Here is a 21,132-nt window from a genome sequence, read left to right as displayed (position 1 = left end):
TTTTTACCCCATGTGAGCGTGGTTGTGAACATGCACAGTGCACATGACGATGGTATACATGCGCTCTACTACTTGCTGTACATACAAGAAACGGGGCACAGCGGTGGCGCCTGTGATGATGTACGAAACACATACACAGTTAGTGCAAGAAAACAATGAAGGAAAGGAAAAAGACACCCCTCTTACGATTTGACTTCCTTCGTGGGGACTCGTTTTTTTTAATGCAAAGTAAATAGTTGAAACATTCGTGCTAGCTCCAGCCAAGTATCATGGGGGAAGAGTCACTTTCTCCTCGCACATGCCGTACTTGTACACGTTTTGACCTCGATCGATTGTATGCTAATAAGGTACCCCAAAGGAAGCATCGTGCCTCCCGTGGAGGAAGAGTGGAGAACCATTGCCTTTTGCATAGATAACAGCTGGACAGCACCGTTGCCCATTCGCAAGCGCCACCGAGTCTACCAATAAATCTTTCCAACACGCCCGGCCGCCGATACGTTTGCCAGTCCGCAAGAACGGTCTTTCGGCTCGGGATGACGTCGGAGACCCGGGAAAAGGGTACGAAAGTTTTTCGCTACCAATCCGCAATAATGGCACGCAACTCGGAACTCGGTCAGCGTGAAGCAAACGAGAGGCCCGTCGGGCCCAGCAAGCAATGGCACAATAAGCGATTTTATTCTTCCCAGTTTGTTGTTTGTTTTCTACCAGTTTTCCACCAGGTAAAACGATTAAAACACGCTACGTTTTAACGAACCCATCCACACACCGGGTGAGCAGCATGGTGGCGTAAATAGCCGCATTAAACAGAGAGTGTTTACCCGGAATTGCGATGATACCGGTGCAAACCCCTGCCGGCTGGACTGGAGGGTTCGTCGCTTGTTCCCGTTTTCCAACCGCCATGAGCGTAAAGTCACTCAGGTGTAAAAAATGGTCACTGAACAAAACGTGGAAGAAAAAACAATTACCATTGCTCCCCGGGCCGTGCGAGAGAGAAAATATGCCACAATGTAGGTGTGCAATCCGTTGAACTATTGTTTCATGGGTATGATGGGTGTGTATGTGTGTCTTTTTACTTAATCGCGAGCGGGACTGTGTTTACAATCAGCTTTACTAGACCGTCACTCTAATCGACATTGAAACGGCCTCGTTCCCATCGAATACACCGCATTGCGCCTCCGGAAATGTATGCTTCATTTTCCAAACGGTGCCACTGGACGGTGCCACTCAGAATCCTCGCTTGGTCAAATCGGCAATCGAGGTCAGTCAGCCACAAGGGAAAGGGGACCGCTGTCCCCACAGAAAAACGAGCAAAGCGAACGCGATGCCGATGCATTACGACGCTCCAGGGAGCTGGAGAAAAGGATGACCATTTCACTAATCAATCGGCGATACGAGCCGGGACGACAGTTTTGCAGCTGAATTAGTGGTTTGCTGCTAGACTATTTTAAGCTCAACCATCGTAGACTACGGAAACGAGGCTTATCGAAGCGTATGTGATCGGGCGCGACTCGAAAGCGCGACGTGTATTCCGGGTTCCGCCGCTACCAAGAGTGATTGATTATTGGCGATCAACACACGATGGGGCAGCACGAGGGGGTGCTGGGTGTTGGGGTGGAAAATATTATAGGTTTCGCTAGTGACCAGCCGAGCGGATAGAAAACATCAAATCGCTTTTCTCGACCCAAAACCTGCCGACCGGCTGGTGGAGGAAACGAACCTAGAGGGAAACTTATTGTTTGCTACCATTTGTAGAGACACTGTTATGTGATATTTTATATTACGCTCAACTCCATGTGGCGTTGACCTACTTTCACAACCAGAGTTCGATTGCTTTGTAAAAGTAAAAATGTGTGTTATCATTTCGCCACTATCGATATTGAAGGCGAGAAATAAATGTTGCAAAATGACGATATGACAATTGGACAGAGTGTCTTTGATTTGACACCAAGCTTTCACAACATTTTGCAAAATGTAGCTTAGTTTGTTACAACGCTCAATTGTTTTATTTTTTTATTTTCATAGTCACTTTGTGTCAATTGGCCTCATTTCCCTATTTAATCAGTAAATAAATACAATCCTAAAATATAACATCATTCTTTGCAAGTCATTTGTGAGCTGAATTCGTGCTTCAAAAAATCATAGATTAGTTATAGAAACACGTTAGCAATTATCGGGCATTTATCGTCAAGTAAACATATAATTCTCCCTTCCGATTATGAATAATATTTTGTATTGCAATAAGAACCACATTTTTCGCCTAATTTCCCTTTCTAAAACCAAGACATTCTTCTAACGTACATGGCGTTTTTGTCAGGTCATTAACCGATAACAATCTCCCGGAAAGTGAAAAACACACCAGCACCACTCCCTTTTTAAACTTGGAAAAAGAAATTTTTAAATTACTCTACCTTCTTCCATCCTAGCTTGAGCTTAATTGCTCCCGGTCACGAAAAAAAAGATGCAATCGAAACGAAATACCCATTATTACGCTCACATCTTTAATCGTGCGAACAGAGCTTCCGCTTTGCTGAGATCCGTTCCATGGGGCTCTTTCTCCCTTGCTCTCACGTGGTAACTTTCAATTTCTGTCAAATTAAACATACACGCTCGCGCATCGTATGGTTCGGCATATTGAACTGTACACCAGCACTGTTTGATGTGTGGAAAATGAAACGCATCTAACGCACCGTGGTGACTCACCCACTCATGGCTTTCGTTCAACGTAAGCTCCCCGTAAGTCGTCGCCGTCGTCGTAGTCGCCGCCCGAGCCGCCGATAGCCGAAACGCACGTGCGGGAGCATACTAATGGGTGGGCAAAATCCATCATAAATGCCGCACGCTACGCGTCAACATCGCGCACCGTGTACGCAAAACCGACCTTGGCTTGTTTGGTTCCGCTAGTCCGCGCTAGGAAAACCATTGCCTTCCAAGAGCAGCGCAAGAAGGCAGCGTGAAGAACGGCTAAACAATTGCGTGTCACGTTAGCAACAGTGTTTCGCTTTTTTCTTCGAGCGTTTCTTTGGTTCGCTTACTGTTTCATTATTTTCCATCCATAATTAACACCCCACTTCCGGGGGCGTCAGGCATTCATGCAGGGGTGCTAAAATTGGCAACCGAACCCCGAAGGGCCATAGAAACTGAGGGAGGTAGGGAAAATGACTTATGACACGGTGGCATGCACGCGTGTGGGGACGCCCTCAGCAAAAACGTCCGGCTCAAGGAACCTTAAAGTAATGAGAGAAAATTAAAAACACTTCAAAACAGGTGAACCCGCTGCTCCACCGCCCTTGTCACGTTGGGGTGGGCCCGGTTGGATGCGTTTCATAGTTCGTGCAAAGTTTTCGCCATTCCACGGCACTAAAGCGTGCACTCGCGTGGAATGCAAATGCACAGGTTGCAATTTTTTTGTTGTTGTTCGCAGTCTGGTTCGGTTGCATGCCTCCGTGGAGCTTTACTTGATGACTCGGTAATTTGTTCGATTTTTAGCAACAAAGTACAGAAGAGGTTCAAAGACAATGATCCATTTAGATGCTAATAGCTTAAATTGCAACCGTTTTAAATGAATTGAAACTTATTCCCTGCCGAAATATTGGCATTAGAAATCTTGCCGAACAGTCCGTTCATCCCAGTTATCAATAGCCCATTCACTTAATCAACTATTTCAATTATTTGCTGACGCTGTAATTGAGTGTGTGTGTGTGCTTTTAAATTACCACTCAAATGAATGTCACTTCCAAGAAGTGCCGGAACGGCACTATGAACGCGCTATGATGATACACCAACGTTAGGGTAGTGTCACCCTTCGAGATCCTTCCACCGTAGTGGTCCCGTGGGTGGAGAAGAGAAGTCAGGGAGGTTGAAAGCGGGGAAGCATTTTTAATTATCACATCGCAATACCGATTCGCTTTCCGTACACATACACACCTTCCCTTTCGCATAGCTCGTTTGGGAAGGGCCTTTACGGACCTTATCGCTGGGTGCGGTTTCGCTTTGTATGGCGCACAGCTATCCTTCGCACGTACACACAGCTAACACGAATGTGGCTATCAGTTGTGTATGGTATGGGTTTATAAAAAGCGAAGGGCACCAATTCGAGGTTGATTTGTGCTGTCGATTGTGACAATGAGTCCACACACACACAGAGTAAAAAATTCAGCTCCTAAAATTTAGCTCTCACTGTCATATAAAGCCAATGCAGCTTGGATCGGCCTGAGCACCAACCGCCACCGCCCCAAACCAAACCGACTGCAACGACGCGCAACGGATGACATCAACCCGCGGATTGACTGCGTCGAATTCCTTCGCAAATGCCTCTCCCCTCCCTTCACCCTCCCCTCCCGTGTGTCTGGCCTCCCGCCCCAGGGCACCGCTTGGGGTTTTGTTTCTGCGCGCGTTATGAAATCATCACCAGCGCGAGCTTTTTCCATTAGGTTTCTTTTCTTCGACTGAGCAGTTCGCGCAACTGAAACGGGGATGTGTGTGTGTGTGTGTGTGTTGGCCATCGGGGTGAAACGGGGCGGACGCGGGCTGTCGCGTCAATCATTGCCGCATTGCGTAACATCACGAGGCCATTTCGCGATCACAGGTTGCTATCGAGGCAGCACAACGGCAATGGTTGTGCCATTTTAGCGGCAGCCCCTTTGTGTGCGAAGCGCGCTGAAGAGACACACAGCGCTTTGTCGTTAAAATAATATGCAGATTGCTTCTGCGCTTTTTTCTTCTTCTTCTTCATTTCATGAAATGGGAAGCTTTCGGTGCGGATCTTTCCCCGGAAGCGGTGGTCGGTATTTCCGCACTGCAAAGCTTTTCTCTTCACACGTTGCCTTTTACTCGAGCAAAGCCCTCACCGCGGGTGCACGCAATCAGCGTTAGTGCTGCTTTGAGTGGGATGGTATTATCCTTCCCTGTGCATTCTTGCCAACAATGGTGACGTGTTTTTAAATGGATGAATTGGAATCGCGTACGGTGCAGCGATCACTTTAAAGCAGCACCCAATTCATCAGATTCAATACACCTGGGGGCTGTGTGGATCAACTTTTCTCACCATATTTACCGTCAAACTATTCCGAAAATGCATCGTTGTTTGTTCCAATCCCCCCACCATCCCCACCAGTCTCGACGGCTGGACGATGTTGGCGATGCGGCAAAGGATAAATATGTAATTGAATTTCTTCAAGGTAAAGGACAACTTTTCGCCCAGTTTGCTTCACTCGATTCAAAGCTCCCCATTCTATATTGCCTCGGCAAAAGTTTTCCACTGCCGCAGAGTACCGCAGAGTATGTGTGTGTGTGTATAAAGTTTTTGCAGGAGACACACTGCACAGGGATTTTGCTTTCCCAACACAAAGGACAAAACTTTGGAACAATACCAGTGTTCAGTAAGTGAGCAGTCAAGAGACGTTTTCAGCTCAGTGCGCCAGTCCCGATTACCATGCCTAAACACAGACTGACTATCGTAAACATGGAACATAACTACGACCAGATAGACACACGTTATTTTACAGACAAAGACTAGATTTACGTTCGGTAAAATCACTTTCGTTTGTTTGAAATTTGTCACTCCCCTAAAAGCCACCCGCCGCCGCCGCTCGTTCGACAGGATCGTAAAATAGTGATAACATTTACATCACATCCCATAACCGTGAAAAATGTCATCAAAAGCGTTTGTGGACGAGTTCCTCTCATCGCACACTCGCAACCATAACAACGGTGGGAGGTAAAGTGAATGGGTTTGGCAGTTGAAAGCATCCTCGGCGAGATGCGTTTCATGCAAAGTGAGCCACCTATAAACCCTGGGATGTAGAAAATTGACGTGCCCGGTTTCGGAGACAAAGCCCTTTTCTTGTTGCTTGGAGCTTAATGCTTTTCAGCATGCCATTTTCTTTTAAGCTTTTTTGCTGCTGCTGCTGCTACTGCGCTGCTGTATGAAACAACATGGTATGAGCTCCATAAACGCGAGAGTGCTTGTCATTGTTGCCGTCTTGTTAACCTTTTGTGGCGACTAAGGATACGCTTTTTTTCTTCTTCTTCGTGGCAAGCATCAGTAAGTGATTAAGTTTTTCATTTCATTCTTCTATTTAATTTTTTTTGCCAACCGACTTTGGACGGAACGAAACTTTCAATAGAAGTTCGTACATCATTTAAGCTTATTATAGAACCGGTTTAGCAAAATTGCACTTCGAAATAACCGGCCCTAGTTTGTGGAAATGGTGCTAAGCCGAGCCACCTTCACCAAGCGAAGGTAAGGAGTGAACTTTTTCTTTTCCAATTTTTAAACTTCCTTGAAGTTAGGCGAATTGACAAAAATTTGCTCTCGCCTTACCATAGGACCGCTCGAAGGTTCAACTTTCAGCCCACACAATCCCATGCTTGAGGGAAACAAAACGCAACACTACCTGTTTTCTCATCGTGCTTTCGGGAGTTTCCGCGGAAGTGACGAAACTGACGAACGACAAACGTCCATCAAACCACGGTACTTGAGCTTAAACTCCACTTCGTTTGCAATTTTGGATTTTCACCACAAAATTAACACTCCCACTTATTGGATGGGACGGAATTGGAGGGTGGTTTGGGCGGCGCTCCGGTCGTCGACATCCACACTTTTCGCCGACCGTCCCCGGAGGGTGGTCCGCCTTTAACGCTCTAGGATAATAGCCGCTTAATCGTTGCACTTTCGCTAGCATCATTCGGGGCAGCGGGTCCACACTGAAGGTGAACAGGGTGGATGGAACGGGGACAACGTTGACCACTGGTCAGCCTCACAGTGAACTTTCCATTTTTAGATACCGACTTCAGCAGTGGTTGTAATGATGTCGGTTGGTGATGATGACGATGCTTCGTAGCTGTTTGTGCTTCTATTCGCTTATTCGTGTGCGGTTTTGTTTTGTTTAATGTTAGAGGAAAAAATCACAGAAAGAAAGTAATCACATTATCCAGTGCCTGCGAAAGGGGCGTTGTGCAATAGCAAAATAATACGAATGCTCGCACGCCTCGTCTATGATTTGGAACGCAGTGGCGATGGAAATTTGTTTCATAAGATACTTTAGTTTTGACCAACTTTGTACGGTTCATCGGCCCCTAAATTCCTATGTATATGGGCAAGCTCAAATGCTTACAAACCGGGCACTTTTATCGAGGAAGTCCATGTGTACATTCACACTTTTGATCGCATATTTCAAAGTTTACCGCTTTTTGGATAGTTCCCGCTGTCCGCTACAAGCATTTGACAAATTTGACACGGAAGAAATTGTTCACCCACAAATAGCACGTATGCAGCAGTGAATGTGGAAATTTAATCGCATTTTACGTCCAACTATGCACCAACTCTCCATCCACCTTCCGAACCGCTCAAGTCCGCTCAAGAATTCGCTTCGCTTCGGCAACCTCTTCCATTAGCGAAAATCTGAATGCAATTAGGTACTTTCTCGCCTGCACCAGTAATTGGACATTCCCGAATTCATCTCACATTCTGGAATGCCGTTGGGCTGGACAATGTTCCGAGTGCCGAAATCTGCATCTGCTCTGTGCCGACAAGTGAGTGGCGTTGGCGTTCATTCTAGGTAAAAGGCTTCATTTTGCAATAGCTTCCGAAATTCGACAACTCTACCGGAGGACTTCGAAGCGTCTTTGGCACGAGCACAACATGGCGCAAAACAATGCCACCGGAGCGTATCATTCAGCTACGCATATTTAACATTCCTGCTCACTGCATACTGCCTACCTACCTCGGATGACGACACGCTCGGGGACGACCTTCGGCAAGAAGCAACTAGCAGGTTTTGTCTCAATCGTAGATTTATGCAAATTATCCACACCTCAATTCAGCGAATGTTTGCTTCGGGTCAGAAGATGTCTTGGCTTCCGACATTGCCTGACGATGCTCCGTCGCTATAGCTAATATGAAAAGTTTTAAAATCCGCAACATCCGTGAAATACGCTAATGCAGTAACAACGAAAAACTCCTTATCGTACGATTCAATTTTGGCAGTATTATAGAATCTGTACGTTGTAGTCCCACTTGATAAGAAGTCGTGGAAATATTATCGATTTATTCACTCGACTTTTACACCCATCCATGAGAAGCCTTAATCACGTTCAAGGCTGCCATCGAAGTGCGTCTTCACTGCTTGAAACCACTCAACATTGCTGTATGCGAGACGTGATGCCAGAGCGAAGTAGTGCCACAACAGGACGTTCCGGGTTTGTGCAAACGCACCTTGAAGACGGAGTGTGGTGTGTACACTATACAGTCCCTGGTGTTAACCGGTAGCGCAAACACCCTGCATCGTGCATGTGCTTCGGGAATAGCTCGAGACGCTGGTGTCAAATTTGTTCACCAATGCGTGCACCAATGCGTTCACCATCGGACTGACCGGTCGGTCGGTGGGTAGTTTGGGTCGCTTGACCGGCCGGTTTTGATTGCAGTTTTGCAACGGTGAATGGAGCAAACTGGCCGCCTGGATGTGAAGCAGAGCTGGCACACCAAAACAGGTTTTGGCAGACACAGTCGCCGCAACCGAACAGCCGAAAAGCATCGAAAGGTCTTGCTCGTCCAATTAGTTGATAATAATCAGGTGTGCGAGAGTGCCGGTGTGTGTGTGTGTAACTGGATGTTTGTGTGCTTGTGGATACGCAGCTGGTTTCGTATTGTAAAATGAGTCCTGTAAAGTTGATCACCTGCCGCTATCACACACATAAGAGGACACTAGTGTTAATTCGTAAAGATTCATTCATATTAAATTTCAGTGACGAGTGATTCTTGAATCTCGAATCAAATGTATAAAGATTCATGAATTTCAACTAAAAATTTACGAATATCAATAGATTTATTAATATTAAAAGTGTCAACGTTTGCATTATCCATCACACGTGTAGATGGGATCTTCAGACAACTGAGCTCGTTCACAAGAAACGCATTTATCAACCCTAACGTAGCACACACGAATCGAGTCGTCACGATTCGAGACACAAAAAACAGGCCAAATTTTGCAATCAATGCACAAAAACAAAATAAAACGAGTATGACAGCGAAAAGAAATGATTAGGATTATTTTAAAGTCTATTCGAATCACTTATCGATGCACGTCATTGCAATCGAGAGCCTAAGAAAGAGGGAAACCTTTCGATAAGGATTCGTAAACCATTAGATTTAGACAATTGCTAAAGATTCATGAATCTCTAAAGATTCCTGGGAGATTCATAAATCTCTAAAGATTAGCTAATCTTTAAAAGATTCATTGACCTTTAAATATTGGTTAGGGCGATAAGATGCATAAATCTTTGAAGATTGTTTGCCGCGACATGATTCATAAACCTTTGTCTCTCTCTCGCTCTTGTTGGCTTGCTCACGATGGAGCACGTCGTCGTTACATGGCTCACTCAAAAAATATTCTCAAGGATGCTCGGTCCCTGGCTGCAGCCTTCCATGCATGTACTCTATCTTCAACAGATCTTGCTTCACTTGATGCAGCCATCGAGCTCTCTGTGCTCCTCTGCAAATTTTTGATTATTCCCGAATCTCATAGATTGATATTTGCATTCAAAGATCCACTCTGAAGATTTGTTCAGATTAATGATTCTGCATCGGTGTTACCCATATTTGTAGCTCACCGATCTATAAGCACATAGCGCAAATGAAGTAGCTTTTCATTTTTTGTTTTTACATCTCGGATCCTTTGCTTTATGTCAATACCTAGCATAAATTAAATTTAAATCAATACCTAGCATAAATGATAAATAAAGTACTCATCCGACATTTCGTCTCATCTCATCCACCAGAAACGCTAGAATTAACCGCATGTCAACATTTGCGGCGTGCGGAGGCGCGTCGCGCCAAGTCATTAGGCGATAGTCTGTTGCAAACGGTACGGATACCACGATGCACCGCCCTCGGTGACTTCGAACCGGTGCAGTGCTCCAATGAGCTGAACGGAACCGAATGCTGGTGCGTGGATGAGTATGGCGTGGAGATTACGGGCAGCAGGCGCAGCCACGCGGACGACGTCAACTGTACGCGGGTGGAAAACCACTGCCAGGCATCCAGCTGTCGCATGTTCTGTCCGGCCGGGTTCGCCAAGGACCTGGCGTCCGGCTGTCCCATCTGTCGCTGCCGCGATCCATGCGAGGACATCCAATGCCCCCGGGGTCAGCAGTGCGAACCGCAGGAGGTCCAGTGCAAGACCGAACCCTGTCCACCGATTCCGACGTGTAAGTGTTGTGTCGACGTGCTGACCGTGGTCCAGTGGTCTGATGACGTTAACGTTTTTTGATTTGGTACATTTGCAGGTCGTAAGGCGCGCAGTCTGAATGACCTGTGCCCGGCTGGGCAACCTCTAGCAATCACGGGCACTATTCGTCCCTTCCTGTGTGGAACGGATCCGGGTAAACCGAGCTGTCCCCCGCTGTACCGCTGCTTGGTGCAGGGTGGCAACGATTATGGCGTGTGCTGTCCGGCCTCGCTGCAGTTCGAGAAGCCGGGCAGCTGCCCGCGGGCGAATGAGATCGAATCGACGGACAATGCCGGCTTCCTGTGCGGGACGCCCTGCAGCCACGATCTCGAGTGCCCGCAGATGCAGAAGTGCTGTCAGTCGGATGGGTGTGGGCGCAACTGTCAGCAGCCGCACAACGTCACGGTCTGCCATCAGGCACGCATGCTGTCCGAGCTGCTGTCGGTGAATGAGCGCGAAGGTCGCGGGTATGTGCCACAGTGCGACGGTCCTGGCGGCAGCTTTTCCACGCGCCAATGCTCCCGCAATGGGCTGGTGTGCTGGTGTGTGGATCCGAAAACGGGCAACAAGCTGAAGGGAACGATGGGCGCAGCGGCTACCGTGAGCTGCGAGGCGGTAGACAATATGATCGGAGGGCGTAGTGGTGGGCGCAGTGTAGACGGTGGTGCACAAACCCTCTGTGACCACAATATCTGCGCAGCGGTGTGCGAGTACGGCTTCAAGAACGACCACAACGGATGTCCGACGTGCGAGTGTTCGGAACCGTGCGAAGGCTACCTTTGCCCCGCCGGGTCCCACTGCGAAGTGGCAAAAGATCCCAAGTGTGAGGCATATTCTGGCCTTTGCTCGTCCGAGCCCGTCTGCAAGCCCGACCTGGTGTACTCGAACCCGTGCGAAATCGGTACCCCGCTAGCAGACAACGTGACCGGCGAACTGCTGTTCTGCCATATGGGTAAGTGCGGGAGATCTGGTGTCCAAGGGTGGTCCTATTCTAATCGAATGTTTTTTTTTTTTCGTTCCGACAGATCGTCCCAAGAGTCGTGAGTATCAAAGCCGCACCTTTTTCGATGATGATGAGCAGGACGAGGATGTAAACGGTCGCAAACGATCGATGTCAAATACAATCGTGTGCCCGATCGAGACGCACGAGTGTCGCAAGCTGCACGGCGAGTCGCGCAGCGTCTGCTGTCCTTTGGTAGTCGAAGGTGAAGACGACGAAGCGGCGGAAGAACGGCAGCAAACAAGTAAGTTCAGGCAGGAATGATGTTGGACAGTAAGCTTGTATTATCGTGTCAATCGACCAAGACAATCATACCAAGAGAAGAAGATTCCGTTGAGATCTTCTTCCCTTGGTGCGGATGATCGCATAATAGGATTGTGTGTCACTTACATAACCTAGGATCATCAGTAGAGGTTCGTGTTTCTATGTTTTGCTTCCGACAGATATTAAGGGAGAGTTTTATGTTATTTATGTTAATATAGTTTATTTATTAAAAATAAGTTATTTAGGCATACTGCTCAATAGCGTAAAATAAATCACTGCTCTCTTCTATTGTACAGTGTGCGAATATCTGCGCGACTTTTCCGACCGTATGGAAGGCACGGTGGAGGGAATGGAGCTTGCCCTGCCGGCTCCGTCCTGCACATCGGACGGCGGCTATCAGGCGATGCAGTGCGTGACGCGCAAAACGAAGGTCAAACTGTCGGAGCAGCGCAAATACATCGAGCAGAACAGTATCCGGCGGATGAGAAAGCTACTGGAAGATGCATCAGCCGCGGGTCTTGAGCTAACGTCCACGACCACATCATCCGCTGCTACGGAAGCGGAGGTCAGCTCGGTAAACACCCCCGCCGGTCGTGTCCGCCGTGCCGCTAAGCCCGCGCCGGACAGTACACTCAAACTGTTGCCCGTTCATAGCGCGGATCAGATGATCGCGGGCGAGGTCGCTGGCATCTTGCCGGGCTACCCGGGTGTTCAGGCACGCTCTGCCAAGATCATCGATTTCAACCGGCTGGAATCGAAGAATGGAAACGCCAATCTGGACAAGCCGGAAATTAAACCATCGACGCTGCTGAAGCGTCCGCTCGTGGTGCCGACCCTGCCCACTCCCGTGCAGGAACAGCTGGTGGAGGTCGAGATCGAGGAGTGCTGGTGTGTCGATGGTTTCGGCACGGAAATACCCAAAACGCGCGGATTCAACGCCACCGGCAAGAGTTGCGAGGCAGTGCGCGAATCGCTGGGCTGTCTGGATCTGACGTGCCGCATGGGCTGCGACTATGGGTTCGTGCTGGATCCGGACACGCAGTGTCCTTCCTGCGAGTGTCGCGATCCTTGCGATAGCGTCCACTGTCCGGACGGACAAGAGTGCCGCTCGGTGGAGGTGTCCTGCGAGGGCGAGTACTGTCCGCCCGTGCCGGCGTGCTTTCCCAAGAAGCCCGGCCAGTGTCCGTTCCTGGTGCCGCCCGGTTCGGAGAACTCCGAGTCCGACTCGTGCGAGTACGAGTGTCGCACCGATGCGCACTGTGACGGGTCAAAGCGCTGCTGCTCAAACGGATGCGGCACCCAGTGCGTGGAACCGCAGCTAAAGACGGCCTGCCAGCATCTGCAAACGATTCAGCTGCACCAAGCGTCCGAACTGGGCGTTCCACCAAAGCAGAAGTACATCGCACAGTGTGACATCGACGGCAGCTTCCGGACGATACAGTGCGGCCCTGGCAACGTTTGCTGGTGTGTGGACGAGTTCGGCAACGAGAAGAGTGGCACCCGCACAAACAATGGCCAACCGAACTGTGAGCTGTTCCCGAAAACCGAATGTCCACTGCTGAAGTGCCGACCGTGTGAGTACGGGTACAGGATTGACGCGAACGGCTGCAAGACCTGCGAGTGTCGGGATCCGTGCGGCGAGATCTCGTGTCCACGGGGCGAGGAGTGCCAGCTCATCCAGGTGGAGTGTATCTCGGTACCGTGTCCTAAGATGCCTATCTGCGTGCCGATTCGCGAGTCCGTCTGTCCCGAGGGACTGCCGTTGCGTTCTAGCGGACGGGAGATTGTGTGTGGACCGCAAACCGATGCCGACACGTGTCCCTCGACGCACATCTGTCAGCTAAATCCGATCAGCAACCGGGGCGTATGCTGTGGCAAGACCAGTACGTACCCTGTTGTAGCTGTAGCTCAAGAGCATGGTGTCCGTACATAATTATCTAACAACCTTGTCTTTATCTTTCCACGACCCTTCCCCACAGGAGATGTTTGCTTCGAGTCGATCGATCAGAGCTGCTTGCAGGTGGCCGAATCGGGCGCGGAAAGCAACGAGCTCGACAGTATCACTCGGTGGCGTTTCAGCCCACGGCTGAACAAATGTGTCCCGGTCACGTTACCGCGCGGTGTATTCTGCCAATCGAAAAACCTTTTCCACAGTGAGCAGGCATGCAATGGCGTGTGTCCGGTGCTGTCGCAATGCGAGCGACTACGGTTAAAGAACGCGATGGCGGCTAAACGGGCCGGCCAGCCTAACACTTGGTTCCAGCCACGCTGCGATCCGGAGACGGGCTTCTGGAGTCCGGTGCAGTGTTTGGGATCGATGGCAGATACGACGAACGCGTCGAACGGAACGAACGGAACTGCGCCCGCCATTGCGGAACCACCGGCCCCGGTTGGTGTGTGCTGGTGCGCAGATAAGAAGGGTGCCCCGGTGAAGGGCTCACTTACGAAGGGTTCCGAACCGAAGTGCAGTAGTCGTCAGGCGCGACGACGCGGTGACTCAGTTGAAACATCCTCGAGTGATCCAGGTTAGTATAGTTAGTGACGTCATGCAAACTCGAATTTACTCACAACCCACATTATGTACATTAACTATCTCTCCTACAAGTGATGGAAGAACTGATACGCCAGATCACGTTCCTGGTGGACGAAAACAACTACCTGGTGGACGAGGACCTTGAACCCGTACAGCCCGTGTCCGTGGCCAGTTCCAACTATGTCCCCGAGCCGCGCTACATCGGATCGGTGTCCTCCGCCACTGAGAAGGTGATCGAGCTGGCACGCACTGCCGAGAGCCGCAACTATATTAGCGAAAATGGAGCCGAACCGATCGCCAAGCGGCTGAGTGCATCGGCCACACGCTGCCAAGCCCTGCAAATGGCTGCTTCCTTCCCCGTGGCCTGCGATACGGTCGGCTCGTTTGAACCGATGCAGTGCAACGGGGACACGTGCTGGTGTGTCGATGCGGCCGGTAACCAACTGCCACTGTCCAGCACCTTCAAGCGTGGCCAGCGATCCTGTATCTTCACACCGATCGATGTGGTTGAGATCGAGCTGCGATTAAACAACATGCATCCGCAACGACCGCTACTGCACGTGTACGAAACGTTGCGCACCGAGCTGTCCATGCTGGTTGGCAGCATTTATGACAACTACCGGGTGCAGGAGAACGCCGACGGAAGCGTTACGCTGCGGTTCGATCTGATCGAAAGCACCAAGGTCGATGATGCGTACGCGATCGAGGAAATGGTGCGCGATGGATCGTTTGCGCTGTACCATGGTCAGCTTATAGCGGACATGACGCAGTCGCGATTTGCGCACCGCATCTCAGTCGGTCTTCCACTAGCCCAGCCATCGTCCGGCATACCGGAGAACACGTTCCAGACGATCGTGTTCGTGCTGGCGACCGCTTCCGCCTTCCTAGTCGCCATCTTCGTGGTGTTTGTGATGCTTAAGCGGGGCCGCAGCACCAAGACCAAGCACTACTCCAACGGGGAGAAAATCTTCGCCATCGGTGCGGACAAGTATGTCGACTATAGCTCACCCATCTTTGTGCTCAGTGCCAACGATAGCAAATCCATTCAGCAGCAGCATCAACAGCCACAGAGTCATTCCGACTAATCCTCTTCCTTGTTAAATCGCAACCGATGACCTATCGGTAACTAAGCGATCCCACAAGTCAAAACTTAGCGTTCGGTCGTGTTTTATGTGTTCGCTGCACACGGTGCACCGGATACAGCGGTCCAACTAGGTTTTAGACCGCTCCTAGAGCCCCCTAGCCCACAAGGTTTCGCACTTGCAGAAGCTCTGAAGGAAACGGATTTTTAAAGCAAAACGTTGTTAATTTTATATTGTACATATTGTGAAGGTTTTCTCTGCGTCTTTCGCTGAAACTACAGCGATGGTAGAAGCAACCTCCTTCCGATCGTTCTACCGTTATCGAAGATTTATACCATTCATTGGTTATCATCCAAATTGTTTCGTGTGTCAAACCTCTATCAGTTTACAAAGTTTGAATTTCGGAAAATTGCTTTTTTGTGTCCATTGCCTCTGGAAGAGTATATAGAAGAGTGGGTGGGTGTGTGTGTGTGTAAATAAGATTGTTCGAGCAAACAGTTTGGAAGTATCAGCAATTTTTTGAAATAATCAAAGTTCACAAGTATTGAATGCAGTAACAAGACAAGCACACGAGTTCTTATCGGATATATGATATTATTGAAACCATCAAGCCCGATTTAAACGATCTACGATCTGTTTCTTCGTTGAAATGACCGAAACTCGACAGCATAGCATTTGCATCTTACATCTTGTTGAGACATTTTCGTCAGAAGCCTGTGCGATGTAAAATACTGCTGATCAAGCAACAACTGTACATTCAGTTCATGTATGATCTGTCGTATAATGTATGATCGTGTCTCCAACAATCGGGGAGGAACAGCGTGACGTTGATGATAAATGAGGAGGAATGTGCTGTTTATTTATTCTTCCCCCTTGCAGTAACCCCATCCACCCAGCATATCCGCCTCGTTTAGCTACCTCTAGGCTGATAAGAACTTTGCAAAAAAGCTTACTATTCAAGCATCAATCACTACGGTTGCCAATCGTTAGATTTCGCGGAGAAGCGTCCGATCGGCTCGATGTAACTGGTGTGGACAGGTCTGGTGCTCTTATTAGTCTCTTTTTCCTAAAGTACGTGGTGTGGTATCTACAACTATCTTTCTTTATTTCGAAAATTTGTACATAAGACTATACACTACAAACTGGTGATAAAAAAAGAAAGAAATACGACACGCAAACGGATTCGAAAGCTCGATTAGTTGTACCATGGTAAACTCGATCGATATTCTCCGGTTATGTGACCTGTTGTTTTGTTTTGTTCGATAATTAAATAAAGAAGATCAATCAATAAATCAGTGTGTAAATTTGGTTTGTTGTCAATTTAGGGCGTGCTGTTGATTTGGGAAATAAATTTCATGGATGGGGAATAGTGAAAGAAAAACAGTTCACGTACAACAGCAAATTTATACAGGTAACATCAAATAATATCATAAATTCTTCAAACGAATAGAATTAAAAATCGAAGTAATTAAGTAAAAATCGACTGTAGGTGATCTTTCCATGTATGTTTTGGAAAAGATAATGATATTGAGAAATTAAGCAGAGATCTTGTATATGGGTGACTCGATCTTTTTTGGTTTGAATCCATTACGAGTATATTTTTAGGTCATGCATCTTGACCACTGTACCACGAGAACCATGACCCAAGATAATTTATAAAATAAACTAAAAATAAACCAACAAAGCATTCTTTCTTGGAGTTACGATGTATGCGATCATGCTTCTTTGTACATACTCCCTAGGCCTAGGCTTTATAGAAAATTACTCCTTGGTACCGAATACACGTCTGGATGGGAATCCACCGCGTCTTTATCAATCAGTACCGTGCATGTACCTAATTAACCACCAGGGCACCCCTGTTGAGAACGCGACAATCCAGATTTTTTATATTTCTTTCTAACCATAAAATAGACTAAAATATGATAGTTTAAAAGTACTCGAGAACAGACGTACCATCAAAGATTTTTTATATTTCTTTCTAACCATAAAATAGACTAAAATATGATAGTTTAAAAGTACTCGAGAACAGACGTACCATCAAGGAGACAAACATAATGTTATCCTAAACCCTTCAAGTAGGGCCATCTGGTTTTTGACTTGCATTTTTTAGCAGTCAATTACTTCAATTCATTTCGAACCTATAACGGTTAACTTAGGATTACAGCATGCATGTGTGTCAAGCTAGACCAATTCCATAGAAGAATAGTATATAAGAATTCAGTTTGAGTCTCAATAAACACTTGCTATTTAGATCTAAAAGAGAAAAGATCTGTGTGTCAGTGTCGGAAGTTCTTTTTTTCCTCGTCTTCAAAAGGTGGTACTGCCAGCGCGTTGGCAACGGACTCGATCTATCGTCTGATCGAGCCAATAAAGGTTTTGTAAACGCCTCGAAGTTTTACAACCCCCATTATTACCAATAAATTTTTAGTGAAGAACATAAACGAAATGATAACCGATTACAAAAAAAATACAATTTGAATAATAGTCCAACATTTTCCGTAGAATTACCATTGTGCTAGCCCGTGATTTCGTAACGCTTCACTGTCATCGCTATGCGTTACCAAACGTCAAACAGTCATATGGGCAGTCGAATCAAAACAACTCTCTCGTGTTCTCTTTTACTCTACGGCCAACAGCGCCCAAGTGTGGCTGAGATGGCGAACTTTGTTGTTGTGGCATAAAAGAAGCTAGAGTGTTGGAGATAAAAGAAAACTCACGAGAAAAGCAGTCAGCGTAGTTCAGGTTTGGCGTAGCGAATTCGTGTCTTTCCAATCCTTACATCGTTCGCTATCGAAACCACGCAGAGATCGACAACTTACCTCGGTTGCTTCCTCGTAAGTGCCAGCCTTTGCAGTACAGTGGCTAGAATGAGATGTAGTTGGCGACAATCGGAAGCAAACACGAACGCAATATCTTTGTTACACCGTTCTGGTTTGGGTGGTTTCATTGCCACCATTACTGCTGCGAGACACAAACAGCACCAACAGCATCAGCACCACCAGCAACAGCAGTGACGTCTAGTGTGAATTTTTTCCTTTAACATACACAACGCAATCTCAGGCATTATCTTCGAGGCAGCAATGGCCGAAATCCGTGCAATGGAACATCCTACCCTGAAGGTAAGAATTTGCACCTGTATTATTTTGTCATTCGTTCGATGGTGTTTCTGGACAGTCCAAAATATGCTTGTCTATTTGCGTCGTAATTGCAAAACCTGCTGGTGATGAGCGCATCTGTGACAAAATGGACCGTATATTACTTGTCAATAAAGCTGTTTCTATTGCGGGCGTGAGGTCAGGCAAATAAAATGGGGTTTGCAGTTCTGTGCACTTGTCAAGTGCCTTTTTTCATTCCATTTTTGTGCCCAGCCTACTACTCGCCCTTACCTTCACCCTAACCGCTCCCTTCGCAGCCAAAAGTGAACGTCAGCTGTTAGATTTCGTTTAGGTGAATTACAGCAACGGTGACACAATGATCAGTTGATTCCTGCGACACTATTCGGTTGTTGTTGAATTTCCTATGTTCCGGACATCATCCGCACACTCTTTCTCTGTCTCCCTCTATCCCGTCTCTTTTAGGTACCGTATGAAATTTTGAACAAACGCTTCCGAATCGCTCAAAAGACATTGGATCGCGAATTGAGCCAGATACAGAATGTGGCGTCCGAGCTGGAGAAGGAACTGACGGAGGGATCCGACAGTACGGAAATATCGCGTCTTCTGGGCGGGGTAGTCGAAAGGCTGCAGGTGCTGAAGCGCAAGGCCGAGGAAAGTATCTCCGAGGAGCTGTCGGCCGGGTTCGTCTGCAAACGGCGGCTGGAGCATCTGAAGCAGAACGTCAATCCGCCAGTCGATGCCACCACGCTGGAACTGCAGGCAGCTGCCACGAACCAGTGGAAGAAGATCCGGCTGGACCGCATGATCGTGGAGCATTTCCTGCGCCTGGGATACTACGACACCGCGGAACGATTGGCTGAGCGCAGCGGAATCCGCGATCTGACCAACCTGGACATCTTCCAGGTGACACGCGAAGTGGAGCGCGATCTGGTGAACCGTTGTACGGTGAAGTGCATCGCCTGGTGCAATGACAACAAGTCGAAGCTGAAGAAGATAAACTCCACGATCGAGTTCCAGCTGCGCGTGCAAGAGTTCGTCGAGCTGATCCGCGACGATAAGCGACTGCTGGCGGTGCGCCATGCACAGAAGTACTTCCCGGCGTTTGAGCACGAGCAGCTGAAGGAGATACGCCAGTGTATGGCACTGCTGGCCTTCCCGGTGAGCACGGAGATCGAACCGTACAAAACGCTGTTCGATCCGCAGCGCTGGCACGATCTGGTGCTACACTTCCGGCTGGAAAACTATCGGCTGTTTCAGCTGCCGGCCCAGTCGGTACTGAGTGTGGCCGTACAGGCGGGCATTTCAGCACTGAAAACGCCCCAATGCTATTCGCACACATCCAAAAACATGAACTGCCCGGTATGCCAGGAGAATGTGAACGAGATAGCGGAGAATTTGCCGTTCTCGCACTGTGCCCAGAGTCGGCTGATTTGCAGGTAAGGCTCGAAATCGAGAGGAGGCATTTGTGGATCAATTAAACAAAACTTTTGTTCACTTTCAGAATTACTGGCAAACCGTTGAATGAACACAACCTGCCGATGATGCTACCAAATGGACAGATCTTTGGTCAGCAAGCGATCGAGCAGATGCGTCGCGAGAACGACGTACTTGTCTGCCCCAAAACAAACGAAACGTTCCGTTCGCCAAAGATTGAAAAGGTGTTCGTGATGTAGTAGCATCACCGGTACATCCTCCGATCGAGCAGCATATATAACAGGGCTGCTGGAAGATCAACATCAATCTGCAGCAAGAACGTTAATATGCTACGTAAGCGAGTTTCTTCACAGTCCGTTTGGGCTTATTTTCCTCTTCTTTTAATACGAATTATTTAGAGTTAGTTATGCATCGGACGGATGAGTACGGTCCTACGATATTCTTTTATCTTGAATTGTTATGATTTTTTAATTCGCCCCTTGTTCATGAAATTATCCCCCAACAATAGCAACCAGGCAAACGACATGATCGATTAACGAATGCACTAGAAGCCTAGTCGAACCAAAAACATGATAATCTTACCTTTTAAATGCGTTTATTGATTTCATTCTCTGCGTTTCTGCGAGAATCACAATATGGTCTCTTTTTTATTATTAATTTGTTATGTTGCATGTTCGATGCTCTTGGTTTGAGAAGAAAAGAGAACTACCACAAAACAACACCCGCTCGCTAGCATATGAATGCAGTCGATTATCGCACCATTGTTTTGTTTGTTTTTTTCGATTCCTTTTTTATAACATTAATAATATTAAGCAAAAAAAAATGTGTGATCATCTCTCAGCTACGATTAAGAACATTAATTTCCCACACTTGCTCGGAAAATGTGTACATTCGAACCATATATTCGACATCTGATAGCTCTAAGACTCTGCATAAACAAGCCGCCAACAAATCCACCATCAGATATATCGATAAGGGTAAAAGGTATATGACGTCAGACCTAATTTATGACCCAACCTTACAAGATTACTCTCCGGCTTCGAGATGCGATTGTACAAGGTGAAAAAGGCGAAGGAAATACCATGAAGGAAACACCCGAATAGGATAGGAGAGCACAGAAAATGACGAGAATGTTCAAAAGAATCAGAAATATCGAACTTAGCGATATCGCTACGCCCAGAAGCAATTTTGCCAAGGTATCGATGCTATAGGTTGGTCTGCTTTGTTCGGGAGCAGAAAAGAAGATGAGTCAAAAACACGCAATAAGATATAATTTTGCATGCGATAGTATGTTATTGATAAGAAGTTTAGAATTGCGGTGCAATGCCCGATAATTATCGCGATTAAGAGTGACACGAAAGGTTTGCTATATGATTTTCAATAAAAATTATGAAAAAAATGATTGCATGATTGCAACGGGACAATTGGTTGTAACAGAAATTTGATTCAAATATCATCACGTTCCTATTTTTTATAT

The 21,132-nt window shown here is 47.5% G+C and overlaps 2 protein-coding genes across 2 annotated transcripts in view; both read left to right on the top strand.

Annotated features, from left to right (window-relative positions):
• The window catches only part of LOC120948565 (uncharacterized), a 47,175-nt gene extending 30,750 nt beyond the window's left edge, over positions 1–16,425 (top strand). Inside the window, exons 4-9 of the mRNA XM_040365040.2 lie at positions 9,778–10,206; positions 10,285–11,178; positions 11,252–11,470; positions 11,787–13,373; positions 13,470–14,015; positions 14,096–16,425. Coding sequence (XP_040220974.2) covers positions 9,778–10,206; positions 10,285–11,178; positions 11,252–11,470; positions 11,787–13,373; positions 13,470–14,015; positions 14,096–15,108 — 4,688 coding nt within the window. The 3' untranslated portion in view covers positions 15,109–16,425. The remainder of the gene's footprint in view (positions 1–9,777; positions 10,207–10,284; positions 11,179–11,251; positions 11,471–11,786; positions 13,374–13,469; positions 14,016–14,095) is intronic.
• A 1,297-nt stretch (positions 16,426–17,722) lies between these two features.
• LOC120949110 (E3 ubiquitin-protein transferase MAEA) lies at positions 17,723–21,079 on the top strand. Its single transcript, XM_040366127.2, has 3 exons — positions 17,723–18,224; positions 18,684–19,657; positions 19,723–21,079. The coding sequence occupies exons 1-3, from the start codon at positions 18,186–18,188 to the stop codon at positions 19,892–19,894; spliced, it is 1,185 nt and encodes a 394-aa protein (XP_040222061.2). The 5' UTR covers positions 17,723–18,185; the 3' UTR covers positions 19,895–21,079.
• The last annotated feature ends 53 nt before the right edge of the window (positions 21,080–21,132 follow it).

This window comes from Anopheles coluzzii, chromosome 2 (genome assembly GCF_943734685.1).
Source record: "Anopheles coluzzii chromosome 2, AcolN3, whole genome shotgun sequence".
NCBI lineage: Eukaryota > Metazoa > Arthropoda > Insecta > Diptera > Culicidae > Anopheles > Anopheles coluzzii.
The sequence above is the reverse complement of the archived record's forward strand: the minus strand, read 5'-3'. Positions and strand labels throughout refer to the sequence as shown.